This window comes from Ptychodera flava, chromosome 6 (genome assembly GCF_041260155.1).
Source record: "Ptychodera flava strain L36383 chromosome 6, AS_Pfla_20210202, whole genome shotgun sequence".
NCBI lineage: Eukaryota > Metazoa > Hemichordata > Enteropneusta > Ptychoderidae > Ptychodera > Ptychodera flava.
Genome location: NC_091933.1, coordinates 38,274,712 through 38,292,792, shown reverse-complemented (window position 1 = coordinate 38,292,792; position 18,081 = coordinate 38,274,712). Strand labels below are relative to the sequence as shown.

The window sequence follows — 18,081 nt, the reverse complement described above, 5'->3', positions numbered from 1 at the left end:
TCATTCCGTCCGTTATAGCCAGTACATGGTACCATACCGTCAGTGAGAACTGTGCCGAAGAGCAGAACGGTCGTGGCTATTATTAGCGTGCATGCTAATCGATAGCTGAATACCATTGCTCGTGACCATTTGCTGTGTGGGTTGTATTCAGACGGTAAATCTACCATTTTCCAAGAAATTGGTTGTAGAAAACCACCAATACGACAACGCCAGGCACTAAGAGTGACTCCCATCCTACTCACTGCACTCAGTTGGTAACAAATTTGTTAGAAGACGTTGAAACTCACAGAAGGAAAATGATATTCTCTGTCGAGTTCAGGAGCTCGGTCCGCACGATGCACACCCTTTGAAAGCCACAGGCACGATATGTCATCGTGCTGATTTATTAATTCTGAGTGGTGATGTAGAATTAAACCCGGGACCAAACCAACCCAAGTTCATGCAACCAAACAACCAAAAATAACGGAGAGTGTAAGTGTTGGGTTTAAAGAACTACGTAACCGTTCGGTCTCCATAGAAAATGTGACTTCTGAGGCAGGTAAAGCTGGCGATAAAAACTATACAATGAAAGACATAATGGAAGAACTAGGTGCTGTAAAATCATCAATTACCACCGAAATTAAATGTCTCTCAGATGAAATTCATAGCAAGATAGGCAGGATTGAAACGGAAATGACAGACGTGAGACTAGAATTACAGCAAGAACGTGAAAAGGTGAAATTGCTGCAAAGAAAACGCCCAATTGCGTGAACGTATCACAAAAGTAGAGACTGAGTCTGACTACGTCTCATCACAACTAAAACGTAACAACATTGTAGTTCACGGAATTGAGGAAGCCGAAAATGGTCATGAAACCTGGGCAGAAAGTGAAGAGAAAGTGAAAACCCTGTTGAAGGACGAACTTGAAATTGACACTGTGGAATTCGAACGAGCACATCGCCTTAACACCCGCTCCAGACCACGGCCAATAATAGCGAAGTGTGTGAGCTTCAAAGACAAGGAACAGGTGCTATCTGCAGCGGCAAAATGGAAAGACACTTACACTCAGTATCGTATCGCCGAAGACTTTACAACAAGAGTCCGCCACATCAGAAAGAATCTATCCAAGTTTTTAAGACAAGCACGCGAGCAAAATAAACGATGTAGATTATCCTATGATAAGATTGTTATTGAAGGCAAAACATATACCTACGACGCATTGAATGACGATATCAAACCTGTTGGGAGGCCTAGATAGAGGTCAGGCCAAGGCCCAAAATTGGCGCAAGGTATGACACATATGCATAATAATAACTCTCTAGGTGTTTTAAACATACTTTCACTAAATGTCAGAGGTCTCAAAAACAAATTACATGCCAATGATTTTCAATCTTTTATTTCAAGTTATGACATTCTTGGATTTCTTGAAACTTGGCTCGGAATCGAAGAGTTTCCAAATATAGCTGGTTATACAGGTTTCAATATGCCCAGACCGAAACGTTGTAAACGTGGACGTAACTCAGGCGGAGTTGCTGTTTACGTTCGTAATGAAATTGCACAGGGTGTTACTCAATTGCATTGTCAATGCCAAGATGTTATTGTTTTACTTTTTCATAATGATTTCTTTCACTTCAAACCCGCTAAAGATGTAATTTATTTCTGTGTTTATATCCCACCTGAGTACTCCACAACATACAAGGTGCTACCTGAGCAAAACGGCATTGTACTCTTAGAAGACTGTATAGCGGACATTTTGAAAGATTATCCAGACGTAAATATAATTTTAACCGGAGACTTTAATGCGAGGACGTCATCAGAAAACGATTTTATACTAGATGACTCTGTTGATTACCTGCCACTAGATTTATACAATTCTGATACACTGACGCTACCTCGTAAATCAAAAGATAAGGTTGTATCAAACTATGGTAAATCCCTCTTATCTCTGTGTAAAACATTTGATGTTCATATTTTAAATGGACGTAAAGAACCGGATATTCCGGGCGAGTTTACATGTATTACAAATAATGGTTATAGCGTTGTGGATTACACTATAATTTCAACAGATTTTGTTACATCTGTGATATCTTTTATAGTACTTTAAAAAGATTTTTCTGATCATTTACCTATTGTTTCTAAGATTGAACTGCAATCAGATGTATTTGATTTCCCGAACTTTCCCCAAAATGATAGGAATAGTAAACAGGGGATAGTCAAATTCAAGTGGAAGCCAGAACTGAAGGATGCCTTTATTAATCGGGTCAGAACCTCTGAGATATGGGACCTTGTTAGGTCTGCAATTGATAGAGCAGATATTAATGATACTGTTAAGTATATTTGTGAAATTTTTCATCATGCTGGTAAAGACATGAAAATTAGTTCTAAACAATGTATAAAGCATTACACTCATGTACCTTGGTTTGATATGGAATGCCAACAATTGAAGTCTGCCAAAAATAAGGATTTGCGTAGGTTCCGTATATTGAATAGAGAAAGTGATTTTCAGGATTATAAAGTAAGCAGAAACAAATTTAAATCTGTATGTAAAGAGAAGAAAAAGGCATACCAAGATGAATTGAAACAAAAATTCTTTAGTGGTGTCAAAACTAATGATTCGATGTGGGCGAGATTTAGACAACTGAAGAGCAAATGTATGGGCCTTGACATTCCAACTGACAAATGGTTTGAGTATTTTCAAAATCTTTTCCACTCTATCCCAACTGACACCGAGAACCAAAACACGACCATTGATGATACAGATAGTGAAAACTACCCAACCCTAAATAATGCTATCACTGAACAAGAAATTCGTAACGCTATACAGAAACTTAAATCTGGTAAAGCCCCAGGTGCAGATGGTCTGTTGGCTGAATTTTTCAAAGTCTCTGATGACATTCTTCTTCCATATCTCGTTCAACTTTTCAATTTAATTTTTGATTCTGGCTGCTTTCCAGAAGGTTGGTCGTTGGGGGTAATAGTTCCTTTTCACAAAGCAGGGGATACAAATAATGTGAATAACTATAGAGGCATTACGCTGTTAAGTAATTTTAGTAAACTTTTTGCCATTGTTCTGAATGAAAGGCTCACTAAATGGGGTGAGATTGAAGGAAAACTTTCTGAATGTCAAACTGGTTTTAAGAAAAATTTCTCTACTATCCACAACATTTTTGCCTTGTACTCTATTATACAGAAATACTTAAGCAGGCGTAGGGGAAGATTCTATTGTGTTTTTGTCGATTTTGCGAAAGCGTTTGATACTATCAACCATACGCTTCTATTCATGTCACTTTTGCAGAGTGGTGTACAGGGAAAGATGTTAACTATTCTTAAAAGCATGTATAAGGATGTAAAGTCTTGTGTTCGAGTAGGCCGTCATCATACAGACAACTTTGATTGTAAAATGGGAGTAAGACAGGGCTGCATTCTAAGTCCGTTTTTATTTGCTATATTTATAAATGAACTGCAGACTATGGTTGAAAACGCAGGGTATATGGGAATTCAGATAACACAAGAATTGAAAGATGTTTTTCTTTTATTGTATGCAGATGACATTACACTATTTGCAGATACTGTACTAGGCTTGCAGAGACTTTGAATGTCCTTAGTCTTTTGCGGATAAATGTAAAATGACTGTGAATCTCTCCAAAACAAAAATCATCGTTTTCAGAAATGGCGGTAAACTTAAGAAAATAGAACAGTGGTTTTACAAGGGAGTGAAAGTTGAAGTTGTATCTTTTTATAAATATTTAGGAATTGTATTCTCGAGTCGTAATGTTTGGTATAAGGCTACACAAACTCTTGCAGACCAAGCAAAGAAGGCTATTTTTACTGTAAACCGTTTCACTAGGAAATTTTGGAGAGCTCCCCTGTAACGTTTATTTTAAAATCTTTGATGTTATGATCCTTCCAATTTTGTTATATGGCTCAGAACTTTGTGGATATCAAATGTATATCCATGTATGTATAGAGAGAATTCACTATAATTATTGCAAATGTTTTTTGAGCGTAAAAAGGAGTACTCCCAATGTTGCTGTGATTGCTGAGCTTGGGAGAATGCCAGTCTTTATTTCTACATTTACTCGTTGTATAAAATGGTGGCTAAAACTTCTGACCATGCCAGATAGTCGCATTGCAAAACATTCATACTTGATGTTACTAAGAGAAGATGAGAGAGGTAAAATCAACTGGGTAACGCATATTAGAGAAATGCTGAACAGATATGGTTTTGGTCATGCATGGATCAACCAAGGTGTTGGAAACGAGCGTAATTTTATTTTTACTTTTACACAAAGAATGAAAGATAGCTGGCAACAAGAATGGTGGGGGAAATGTCCAGCATGAGCCGATTGAATTTACTTTGTTAGATTAAGTTTCGTCCGAATTTTGAAAGTTATATATCAGCTGTCACAGTAAATAAATACCGTAAAGCATTGTCACAGATACGATGTTCCAGTCACCAGCTTGCTATTGAATCAGGTCGTAGTAGGGGTCTCGATCGCACAGAGCGACTCTGCGAAATTTGTCATGAAGGTCTTGTTGAGGACGAATTTCATTTTCTTTTCGAATGTCCACTCTTTCAAAGTTTGAGAGAGAAGTTTTTTGCCATGTTGGGCGAATGAAAATCGAAGACAACAAACTCTCATACGGCTTTTTACTACTAAAGATAGCAAAATTCTTTGTAATTTAGGAAGTTTATTTATAAAGCATTTGAACTAAGGAAAGAAGCTATGGAAGTGTAAGATCAATACTTTTCTTTTCCTCTTTTCCTTACATTGTAATACATTTATTTGGTGTAATCATGATATGTAATATTTGTTTGTCATATGTTCCAAGCAATGGGCCGGTGGCCTGTAAGCTAATAAAGTATAATGATATTATACATACACACACACATATATACATACACACACACACACACACACACACACACACACACACATGTATATATATATATATATATATATATATATATATATATATATATATATATATATATATATATATATATATATATATATATATATACATATATATGACAAATTTTCTCATTAAAATTAGTTAAAATATAAATTTCTAGTACACTGGACTCACATTGCTTCATCTTGTAAAAGTGACGCTAAATTAAGTCAGGCTGTACGTGTATTCAGTCACGTATGTGATCAGCTTCCTTTACGGAATCGGCTTGGCTTAGGATTGTATTATATATTAGCAGTGCCATAAGCATTACACTAAAATATAGTAAAGCTACGCACGCGCATTTTATGACCTGAAGATGTCGCTTTCTCTATACAGCAAGTCAATGTGATGACATGCCGTGTGGAAACAATGGCACATGTGTCCCCAATGGAAGTAACCATAAATGTAGTTGTGACGACGGTTTTGCAGAAGTGAAGGTAGAGGGCAGGCCCTATCGTGAGTATTAATTCTCTTCTTTTGATTCTTATTTCAAAAGCCTCGTTCGCCTTTTAAAAAACAGTTTACACTTCTCTGAACTTGAGAGACAACATCATGATTCAAGATGTTGTCCAAAGCATCTGGTTGGCTGACCCTGAATTTCTTGTTTCTCCATGCTTTGTTTAGTATTTACATTTTGTTTGTGGTATACTGTTCCTTGCTCTGTCGTCGTCAAAGCAGCCTGCATGATGCCAGTACTACAATTCTTTTATCAAGAATGTCATCGGAAATTGTAAAAAAGTTGAGCTTTGCGTTTCAACGCAATCATGGAAGGCAGATAGAAACATGCACTTGTTTTAGAGGGCAAAATTTATGAAAATATTGTCAAATGGCAGAGTTTATTAACTTTAAAGAGATGATCAGTTGTATTTCTACAGATGCTATACATTTGCACGAGAATATTGTTTCGAAACTGGCAAACCATGAGTTTAGTAGACTTGTGATATGAGGATTGGCAATACACTAGCCTAATTGTAAATCCCATATTTTAATATCCGATACGCACCTACCAAATGCACTACGGCACATCCACCCCGTTTTATGTTTCTTGGTCCCTTGGTTTAATTTTAATAACGATCTATTAAAGCGACGCCAATGTCCTAAATGGCCACTACCGGAATATCGGGGATAAATTTTGTTGGGACCGTTCATGGATGTACCATGGACCGTTCAACTGGCGGCGCAAGACATCTGAGGTTTCAGGCCAAACAATATCTGAATATCATCAGCTGACTCCTTCATTAAATGAATGACGTCACCCAAGCTTATTACGACACCATCCGCTGCGCTGCTAAACTTGGCAAATTGTTATTTAGGATGTGTCAAAGTTTCATGAAATAGTGAACGACAGAAGCACAAGTTTTCCAGGCAAATTTTGAAAGGATACTCTTCGGAAAACAGGGTCACAAGACTCAGAATTGCACAATTGGTGTATAAAAATCAAGTCAGGTGCTGTACAGGTGAACTCGTGACTGAAATTCAAAAATAAATTTGGGCAGAAAGGGGGCATTTTAAAGATTAATCATACTCCACATGTTGAAGGTTTACATGTAATCAGTTATCCATACACATTCATGTTTATCGGCCATAACCCGGAATTTCCCCTCAACGTTTAGGGGAGAACCATTTGACTTTTGGGGGGGGGTATGGAGGAAATGGGTATGGGAGCAAATTTTTTTTTCCTGTCACAGTGACAGCAATTTTTTTTTTCTACTGTCAGAGCTGCATCAATTTTTTTTTTTCAAATGGAGTAGCAATGCAAATTTTTTTTTTCTTTGTCATCAAGTTTGTGATGCGTTGTATATAAGGGAGCCGTCATTATTTACGGCCTGAACTCAGAAATTTCAAGTGACCACCCCCCCCCCGTCAACCATGATGAATTTGAGTAACTCCCCTCTCTAACTCTGAAATTTTGACTGATCCCCCCACTTAGAAAAGTTAAATACAAATACATGTATTTGTAAAATTTACAAAATACAGCAATTTAACAGTAAAGACCTTTGAAATCCTGATGTACTCTGCTAGACTATCATCAGTTATCTCATGATGGTTCAAAAAAGGTGAACCCATCAAAATGAAATTGCAAGTCAAAGTCACAATAAAATAAAGATATAAAAGCTCACGCAGTATCTAACCATATAGTATATTGTTTAATTTGGATGGGTATTATGACAAGGTTTTCACTAGGATATCTGACCGGGCAGAATTTTAAAGTACAGGGGGAGAACACGCGAGAGGCTTAGGGGGAAAGTGTCACAGGGGCTTTCCCGTATCTTGCATGGAAAGTTTAAGATATTGATGTGTGCAATGGTGCAGTCTGGTGCTATCTGAGAGGTGTTTTTTAATTTTTTTTTTTTACTAAGTGAAACTGTTAGAACACCCAAGGGGGAGAGCACGAGAGGGGGTTTCCCCTCTCATATTGGAAATTTTGGGAAATTGATGTGTTTAATGGTGCAATCTGAGAGGAGTTTCAGGTTATTTTGCATTTGGTAAAACTGTTTGAAAATGACATTGAACACTGCAATATTTTTACATTTATGCATGATCAGTGTTTGTGTCACAATATTCAACAACCAAACATGCAAACAATGACAATACAATTTGTGAAAAACAGTTCTGTTTGCCAGAGACTGAAGATAAATAAATATACAGGAACGGAAAATTTGTGACCTTCTTGTGTCATTTCTCCAGCTGCCAGCTTCTAATGAAAAGCTTGAATATGGTATGTTTAACTGTCAAAATGGTCATTGAAGTGAGGTAAATGGAAACATGTCTCTGTGATAATAAAGGATGAATTCACAACAGTTCAGTTTTGTCCTAGATCCTGGGAAAATTTTGAGAAATTGATGTGCGCCACGGTGCAGTTTAGTGCAATCCGATAGGTATTTTAAATTTGTCTTTTACCAGTAACACTGTTAGAAAAGCCAAGGGGGGAGAGCACGAGAGGGGGTGCCCCCCTCTCGCATTGAAAATTTTGAGAAATGGATGTGTGCAATGGTGCAATCTGAGATGTGTTTCAATTTATTTCGCCAAAATAAATTGAGTAACCCGTCCCCCTTCTTCCTCTCCACATTTTGAGTAACGCCCCCTGAAGTTTTCAATTTTTTTTAGTGACCCTCTCCCTTGTATTTCATTACATTTGTTGTTCCTCAATTTTTCATTGTCAACTTGTACATCTTCCTAATATATTTATATTGAGAGAATACTATATTGATTTTAACACTAGTTTATTGACTCCTGTCTTGTGTTTTAAAATTTTCACAATTTACAGAAGTCAAAAAGTCCCCTTTAGATAGTGCCTATGCCATTGGAGATATTGCAACAGAAATCCTGAAATATGATTTCTTGGGTCAGGAAAGGGAAGGAAAACATTGAGTGCACTGAGGTGTAAGTAGACCTATGTAGTGCATGCTTATATCATAAGTGCTGGGAAAAAAACATAAGAATTGCTTGTGGTAAAAACATTTGCGCCGCCTATGGCGGCGCGCCGGCAAAGAATACATGAGAATAGGGTTTCCAAATTTTGCTAATTTCTGGTGCATTGTGACAATTTTTTTTTCACTTCTGTCTGTTATGACAATTTTTTTTTTCTCAGGCCATGGCAGGATCAATTTTTTTTTCTTCTATCTCACCTGGCGACAAATTTTTTTTTCTCAAAATCCTCCATACCCCCCCCCAGAAATCAAATGGTTCTCCCCTTAGCGACACGCATAATACATAGACCACCTGACCACAGAACAGAGCGCTCGGCTTTGTTCTAGTCGTGGACCATGGGAAAACCCAGCGAACTGAAATGCTGCATGGTGGCCTTATTTGTCGTCATAGGTGGGCGTGTTACGGCTATCGGGTTGGTCAATCAACGATAAGCCTCTAACTGACTGCGCTCTATTGCATGTATTGACATGCATTCAAGTGTCGCGGTATAAAAAACCACGGTGTTATATTAAAACATATCACCATCCACACTACCACTCGATCATCGGATAAACATGGGAACGGCAAAACTTCTCGCACTACACTGCTTACTAACGTTTTGGCTACAATGTAGCAATGCTGCGTGGCACACGCCGTGTAAGAATGACTGCAGTCAAAGAGTAAGTATTTCAAAGTTCATTACTGCTCTCGTCTTGAACATTTTAGTGCCTAAGATAAAAAAATATAAAGGGGAAAAACAAAGAAGAGTGACACCAGGTAAACGGTCAATATCAACACTTGGAACAGTGGCCGAGGACATGCCCATCCCGAATACATGTTACAGAGGGCGTCCCTGAATGGATAACATCCGAAAATACAAACACACAATTTGTCATATGTATGGTTTATGTGTAATATAATCATGGGTATAGGAGGCAACAAATAGTGAAGGAAATTGATGTTGCATGGCGCATCCGGATGATGACTTTGATGTAAGGTGGCAAAATATTTGAGTCGGATCCAATCCAGCAAAACAGATGACTGCATTAACTAGATAGCAAGTGCTGTTGTAGACCTCTTGCCCTCTCTGCAAGGACGAGCGGCCCTCGTTTGTGCCAAAAAGAGGACACTTAAAAAACAAACATGTCTATTCAAAATAAACCAGGAAACAACTTAAAAGGAAAAAAGCCATGCCATTGTGACCTTTTACCTGTTCTCAGCAAACAACATAGCATTGAAACAAAATACACCGGGAAGAAAAACAATACACACACAGCGGTTGACTTGGTTCGGCCTTGAACAGAAGCAGGAAATCATGAATTCTTCACCGATGTATGAAATTAGGTCACTCGGAGAAACTTGATGGGTTAAAACTTTCGTATAAGGGCATCTACTGAGACATTTCGGGGCGTCCTTGTATCGGTGACACCATGATAGCTCTAACTCGGAGTCAGAGTTCGGGATCTAGGCTTGCCATTTACATGTGTAATGTAAATCCTTAATATCATTTTTCGAAGACACCTCGACTTTCTTAAAGGAAACTAAGTGATAGATTGAGTGAAGGGAGGGTCGGGGAAACAGTAATGTTCATAGACTTGGACAACATTTAGAGGTACATTAAAGGATGCGCGTTTCAATTTTTCCCCATTGTCTGTATGTGGAGGTGCAACCAGGTGAAAGACTCATAAAAGACCGACAAAATATTTACATGCGCAACATTACACGTTTGAAGGCAGTTTCTGTGTGTATGTTAACTATCCTCCAACATTTCAACGTCTCTACAGGTTGGGTCAAGAATTCTAGATCTTCCCTGCCGTGTGACTAAACAGACTCCACAAAGTAAGTATTTCATGCAATTGCCATAGCAGTGTGATTTGATACTTATAGGATACAATTCACTGTACTACTCATTATAAAACGCTTCCTTCTCCACAAAGTTAGTGTAGATCGTCACGTGATGGTTAAGAACCCTCACTGCGGGTGAGCTAATGTTCGTGAGAGTGTTTCTGACAAATTTTTCTATGGTATCAACATGCATCTGGCGTTGGAAAATTAGGACCGACACATGAATGGAGTCTAGATGCCGGCAACAACAGAAACGTGTTACAGTTTCTCCGGCAGTTTCTACGGAAAAGACATATACTGTTTATTGAGCACTGGAATTTGTTAGCGGGAAGTTTCTGCGCGTTTAATCACTGATCCAAGTTTGCTTGTTTCAAAATCAAGCATTTGGGATTCAATACCAATGTCGTAGGTATACTCAAAACTTTTGAAAAACCAAATCGTGATATTTCCCCCACCACAAGTTTAGATGCTGTTTCGTTCGAGAAGTGACTTCTGACCAAAAATAGAAACCAGCCCTGTTGACTTCCTGGTACAATACGCTGATAATAGTATCAGCACTTTGAATAAAAAAAGCTGATCAAAAGCTGAAGTCCTACGATAAATTCAAGTTGCCTATGGTATGCTACCATGAACTCACATTTTTATGCATTAACTCAAGATATATATACTTGATGACTTCTGTGATAATTTGATAAATTTCGCTGGCTAAACAAAACCAGATAACAGCCCAGCCGATGACGTAGTTTGTGGTAAAACCAGAATTATGTCATCGGCTTCTTACACTGAAGTATTTTTATAACTGTCAGGAGACTGAATTTATACAGAAAATCGAGGACTGATTTACTTCCAAATCAGTTGAGTAATTGTTTTTGTATTTCTCTTAAACGGAATTTGATCACAGTCACGGAATGGCTACTGAGTCCTATTGACATTGGAAAGCCTTAAGCGCAATTAACCTTTGACAAAGGTACGACCATTTGTGTGATTCAATTTTTATATATCAGATGAAACTCGGTACTCAAGATGAATCTGATTCATTTAATAATCACAACAGCGTTGCCTGATAGCACATGTTGCCCCAGAGCTAGGTTGGCGGTTTGTCGGAAAAAAACCCCAAAGAAAGTAGCCGGAGTGAATTTCGACTGTAAGGCTTCCTGTCTAGCGGTGGATCAACCATTGCTTTCCATACACAAGAATCATTTTAGTAACCCTCTCCGTTTTTCATCTTTAACTACGACAGATGCAGATGGAAAATGCCCCGACATGACTTCACATCGGCTGCCTGGTCATTATGTTGTACCGTCACTGAGCAAGGACGATGTGAAGATCGCCATCACAAATGACAATTACGAGAAGTTAGGGCAGTTTCCCGGCATAGACGTACAAGTCTCGGTTCCTTTAACAGAAGGTAAGTTGCGGATAAGGAAATGCAGTAATCAACATGCTCATGCGCAGCTTTCAAGATGTCCATGGTCGCCGTTGATGATGGTTAGAATAATAGGCTAACAGGCGTTATTCGAGTTTTGAGTTTATGAGTGTTGGCAGGTTAGACTTTTTGAAATTTTAAACTGAATGGACCACAGTGATTTTCAATACTGTATGACGAGAAGGAAGAAAAGCAGATTGAAATCTAGGGCTCAGAAGTTAACGATACATTATATAAATATTGAGGAAATAAATATGTTGTCCGTAAAACCAGTAAATCTTCCTGCTTGGGCATCAGCTTTCACAAAATTTTATAAAAAAATTCCTTTTGTCACCTTTTTTTCCTCAGGAAATCAACGTGTGGAGGGAATTCAGATCATTCTCCGTGGCAAAACCAACGATGACAGTTACCACTACACTTACCATGGTCAGGAAATCTGTCGAATTTTGACTTTAGATGGCGACGAGATGGCAGGGAGACCTGGGGTAAGCCCCCGTAACCTCATTTTTGTTGTGCAGAAAATACAGTCGACACTTTTTGGGTAATTTCTTGTACCACGTAAGGTAGACTTGCCCCCACATTTAATCACATTTAATACTACTGACACAATATAATAATGCACGTACAAAACACGATATTTTAACCAGGAGTTTTTTTCGCGTTCCTTTCCAGGATCCAAAAACTGTTACATTTTCGTATAACTGCCTGAGACCCTTGTCACCGGAGAGCGAGTACGAGGTAGAGGTCAACCTACTACCACTACCAGAACGGAGACCTCACAGCAAAGTTATCAAAGACGTCAAAACACCAGGTGGGTGACTCTTTTTTTATCCAGGACATAAAACTTAGTGGTGCATGCACAGTGTTCCAAAATATTCGACGTTTCGACGTAAGAAAACTTAACAAGACACAGTTGCACGGCACATTGTGACTCGGATAAACATAATCAAGTCTGGTGGCCTGTCAATCAGTGATGTATATATGTTAGTTTGGGAAAGCTTAACTTCAGCATTTTCTTCAGAACTTAAATAATTTTGTCGTTAATCTTTTTAAAAACAGTCTATGTTTAGAAAACGTTCACAGTTATATTATCCTTTTAGTAAAAACATAAAAAAGTCGCTTACGGGTAAACAGATTTACAAGACGACAAGCCAAGACTATAGCATTCATCACCTCGCATGAGATGCCATGGAAATCAACGGATGGTGAGAATAATTGGATCATCTAAGACGTTCTTTTATGTAAATCAATCACAGTCTTATCTATACTGATTTTATTTTTCAGCATGTGATTCCGACAAGGGACCTGGTTTGCATGAGTGCTTCGTAAGGATGGCTAAATGTAAGTTGATCAGGAAATTACTAGCTTTATTATTCATGAATCTGATATTGGTAAAAAAATCTACCAGAAAAACATATTGAATGTCAAAGACTGACACTATCTCGCGAAATCTTCTTTTGTTTGGTAAAACCGCATGGCCTGATTATGGAAACTGTTCTAAATTATGATTGTATTCGATAATTTGACGGAAAATGTAGTGAATTATAATTTACTGTCTCCTTCAATTTTATCGAGATTTTTTAACCGTTTGTCTTATTACCACGCAAAACAGAGAGTGACTTAATGTGTTTTGAATGCTGGATACCTTTAATAAACATTGGAGTGAACTCTTTCACGATGACAAGTCGATGGTTGCAGTATACGAAATAACCATACACGACCATTAACAAAAATACCGTTTTCTACAGACAAAGCCGTTCATTGGGGCCCGACTATATTCGAGGCAATTCCAACCAAAAAAAAAGTTTCGGTGAAGTTTAACCTTCCCGACGTGTCCTACGAACTGGATCGATTCCGTATTCTGTTGTACACTGAAAACGGGGAACACATCACACACAAGGACATCGAACCGGTAAGTACAGTATGACTTATAGATGTAAACCACGGCGATCTGTAAATAAATCGATTGTATGTAAGGGCCGGAGATAGTGCGACTAACAAAACTGCTGATGATGAGCGTCGAGACACAGCAGGAGAATGTACAAGAAATTTATGCGGTCGAAAACGAACACCCCGTTGGACAACAAGAGCGACATGACGTCAGGAAGAGCACACAGTCCACTAGTCAAGACGAGTCTTTCCAAGTCTTAAAATTCATTTTTTAATGTCATTGAGTTTGGGAGTCGGCGAGGATACATATCCCACCAGCATCTAAAAAAGATAAAGTTATCAAACATTTACATTTTATCTTTTTGCTTTATCCCCTTTTATCACTTCTCAGGGAAAGAATGATATTCACACTATAGAGAAATCGAACGGAGAAATGTACAGTGTTGTACAATTTACTCCCTTTAAAGATGTGGGACAAGGACGGTACATTATGAAGGTTAGTTTGTGACCTCATTCTTGTGGGTGAATCTAGGAATACCTATGCCTCTTCATTTCATTATTCCCCCACCATCACAGTCACCACCACTACCACCTCCACCACCATCATCATCATCATCGTCGTCGTCGTCGTCGTCGTCGTCATCATCATCATCATCATCACCATCATCATCATCGTCGTCGTCGTCGTCGTCGTCGTCGTCGTCATCATCATCATCATCATCATCATCATCATCATCATCATCATCACCATCCTTTAGTAGTGATAGCGATGGCAGCAGTGGCAGCTTCGCTGGTAATTTCTTTCTTCAATGGAAATCCCATCGGATAGAAGTATTTCAAATAGTTACGACATCTACATGAAATACATCAACACAAGAATAGTCGAAAGTAGGCAATGACAGATCAGATTTGTACTCGTCAGAAAGTACAAAACAAAAGAAAAATGAAACCCTGGCCATGTCATATAAATATGCAGGAATAGGGAGACGGGAATTTTAGATTATGTCTACTTGATGACAATGGACTGGTTGGGAATAACTGAAAGAACTTTGGCTTTGAGTAATCATTTATGCACTATTGTCAATCATTTCAGATTCAACCAATACCTACCAAGGAAGGAGTCTGCGAGTCTCTCTCTGACGGTACTACTGACTGCAAAGTGACAGTTTCGGATTCATTTTTCGTGAAAGGTAAGTATTTACATAGACGGTATGTATCCAGTATGCATGCAAATGCTTATGACTGTTGTCTGTTTGTTATCATCATGAGTGTACGTGTGTCGCGCAAGCACACAGCCTCGATGTGAAAGGGCGTACTTTCCGAATGACCCATTCCTGATGTTTAATTTGACCTGGCTCGAACATCCAAAGGACTAGGGTGCGCAACTGTAAAGCGGACTCATACACCGACATTCACCGAAGGAGGTTCAATTTTCACTGTACCGAAATAGAACTTGGTTGATTCTCGTAACTTTTCATTTGACATGTCTTTAATTATGACCCTCTAGTATGGTTCACACGTTCAGTTATCAGTTCGTTGTTACATCCATAACACACAATGAAACAGGGACGGTATGTAATTTGTAATTTGTAACCAGTCAATGCATCCATAAATGGATTTTCATACATTGAATAAAATACACGCAAATATACAGAATAAAAATAAACGACTAACCCAATAAAAAGTTATAAAACTACACATCAAAAGGATAAGCATAAAAAGTTGGTGAGCACTGTAAATTGAATTAAAACAAATAGGAAGTTGACATGCGGAACGGTCAAGAATGGCTCAGAAAAGAATGAGCAGACACAGTAAAGTAGTTTAAATTATAGTATTGGCAATGGTGGATGAACGATATTTGAATGAGCGACTGTGGGCTTTAGAAACATGATATTTACTTCTGGTGTTATAGTCTGGTGTATTGTTGAATTTTTTGTGAGAAGGTCAGACAAGTAGACAGGAACTTTGTTGTTGATACATTTGTGAAATAGATTTTTTAAGTGTTGGTCGTGTCTTTCCTGGATAGTTGGCCAGTTGAGTGAATTTCAGTAAGATGTAACATGGTCTGACTTTTTGAGTCCACACTGTATACGAACTGCAAAATTAATTATGCGTTGTAGGTTGTTTTTGAGAATAATATGTTGGAAAAGACAGTGTCACAGTAGTCTAAAAGGGAGGGCATGTTCCATTGTTAAGACTAAGGTGTCCAGCGAATGATGCCGAAGAGAAGGTTAAAAGTCAACAGTTGAAATCTATTTATATTCTAATTACATAACAAGTTTTGTATTGAAAAACATGACGTCAACTTCGAGTAGTTGCTCAATGCTTCGTGTTGCCATTGCGTTTTAGCACGATAGATTTGCCATAATGGACTTTGTTTTCAGATCTTTGCAGAGATTGTATCGGAATGTTTTGTGAACTTTATTTATACAAGAATAGAAACATGGCTTTCCTTCGAGCTCAAGACGAGTATTTCTGGAGCGAGTCAAAACACTAGCTGGTTGTGAGATGTTAACCTTCATCTGTCTTCCTGTCCTCTCGCAGGTAAAAAACGCGGCTCTGGCAAGAAACCACCGAAAGAACGAAACCGTAGGGTTAAGAAAAATAAAGGCCAGAGGAAGGATAATAGAAAGAAAACGGAAAATTAAACCAAGCTGAAGACAAGAGAATAAACTTGAACACGATTGGAACTACTGAATTTCGGATAATTGGATTTTCATAATCTTTAAATTTCTGAATGTTGCAATAATACAAATTACTTATAAAAACATGTGTGTAATATAAAAAGAAAAGCAGATGAGGTCACATTTGTAGATTAAATCCACATTACTTCACCATCCAATTATCCGAAAATAGTTCCAGTCGTGTTCATAACCTTTTCTTTCAAAATAAACATAGCGATTATGATATTGGTAAATTCGAGCAATATCACAAAACAATATCAGTGCTAGAGTACATTCAAAAGTTTGTCTTGCAATTTTTAAACATTTCTCTTTTTTTCACTCAAAATAAACTTAATTTATCTGACATTGGCAAAATAGTTTGACAGGTTCACCGGTGAATATCATTTCTAGAGTACAATCAACAATTTTGTTATACAATGTTAAACGCGTTCGGTTTTCGAATGACCAATTAGAGTAGAATACGTCGCCTAGCAACGAAAATAGATTCCATTCAAATGGCTAAGAAAAACTATGTATTGCGTATCGCACCATTGGGAGTCATTGTGGGAAGGTTTTCACTTCCTTTCAGTTCTTTATTATGTAAGTTTTAAAATCGAAAGCCAGTATCTGCCAGAGGACAACTATGAGTCCCCTGAGACCACGGGTGTTGTTATTGCCAAAGACTTAAAAGCATACAAGCGAATGGATAGACAAAGAGGACTATTGTAGATTTTCTCCATTGTGCTCTGTCTTTGAAGCTGGCATCACTGTCATCTTTTTAGACATATTTCCTTTGATGATGTCATGTAAATTAACGACGATTTCGGTGTTGGCTTGTTGCTGTTAAAGCTCCATAAGCAGTAGTATTTATGGATTTATTTTCCTAAAACACGATTGGAACTAATTTGAGATAATTTGGTTTTCATATCTTTCAAATTTCTCAAAAGTCTTAGGTGCCGTATAGCTGAATGTTGCGATATTACAAAATACTCAAAAAAGAGTTTGTAACTGATAAAGAAAAGTAGATGCGGTTACATTTGAAGATTGAATCGACATTACTTCATCATCCAATTATCCCAAATTAGTTCCAATCGTGTTCCAAGTATCTTTGTTCTGTTTGAAATTTTCCTGCTCTAAACATCCCGATTGGTGTTCAATTTGTAAACACTCTGTATGTTGTACACTGTCGGTGATCATATTGCTCATGTAGATATGTTATGTGTTTTCAATATAAATAATTTGTATATAAACATGCTGTTGGGAGAGGAAGAAGTCGATCTTTTTATTGACTTGAAATATTACGAACATTTATATCCGTTGTAGCTTCATCGGCAACAAGTAACAATCGTCAGTGTACCTGTTCTTTGAGATGCAGCATGAGATTCCAGTCAAGAGTCATATCTCCAACACCCGGTCTGATTCTGTAAAACTCGTTATGAAGACATCTTCAACTCTCCTAACCTGTGTTATGCCGCAAAACAAATCTCAGAGAAAGGCGCTATTTCAAAACATTCTCTTATTAACATTATTTTCAGAATTCGATTGTCGCAAGCACCGACTACGCAAGGCATGTGTGGAAAACGTTTGACTAAATTAAACGGGACTTAATATTTTTTTAAATTGTAGAAGATTGTCATTCTTATTACATATTTAACGAATATTTAATTGAATTAAAACTTCGACCACACAGGCTTTTTGAATCTTACTTTGTGTATCTGTATACATCAGCGTGTTTTCACGCACTCATCAGTGGCTATTGTACATGATTACGTTACCAGTGCGGAATGTTTTCCTTGTCAATATCATTCGTGCTGTGTCATCCGGGTCATTGGTTGTTTGTGTAACACATGATTAATATGACCCAGTCGAGATATCCTCCTCCGTCGGAAGATCTGATTCCAGTGTTTTATG

General features: G+C 37.9%; 1 protein-coding gene across 1 annotated transcript; it reads left to right on the top strand.

Moving 5' to 3' along the window:
- The first annotated feature begins 8,875 nt into the window (after window positions 1-8,875).
- On the top strand, window positions 8,876-17,875 carry LOC139135704 (uncharacterized). Its single transcript, XM_070703336.1, has 10 exons — window positions 8,876-9,026; window positions 10,131-10,185; window positions 11,432-11,599; window positions 11,966-12,102; window positions 12,290-12,428; window positions 12,902-12,958; window positions 13,366-13,529; window positions 13,899-14,003; window positions 14,601-14,697; window positions 16,052-17,875. Exons 1-10 carry the CDS (start codon window positions 8,922-8,924, stop codon window positions 16,153-16,155), a joined length of 1,131 nt encoding a protein of 376 aa, XP_070559437.1. The 5' UTR covers window positions 8,876-8,921; the 3' UTR covers window positions 16,156-17,875.
- The last annotated feature ends 206 nt before the right edge of the window (window positions 17,876-18,081 follow it).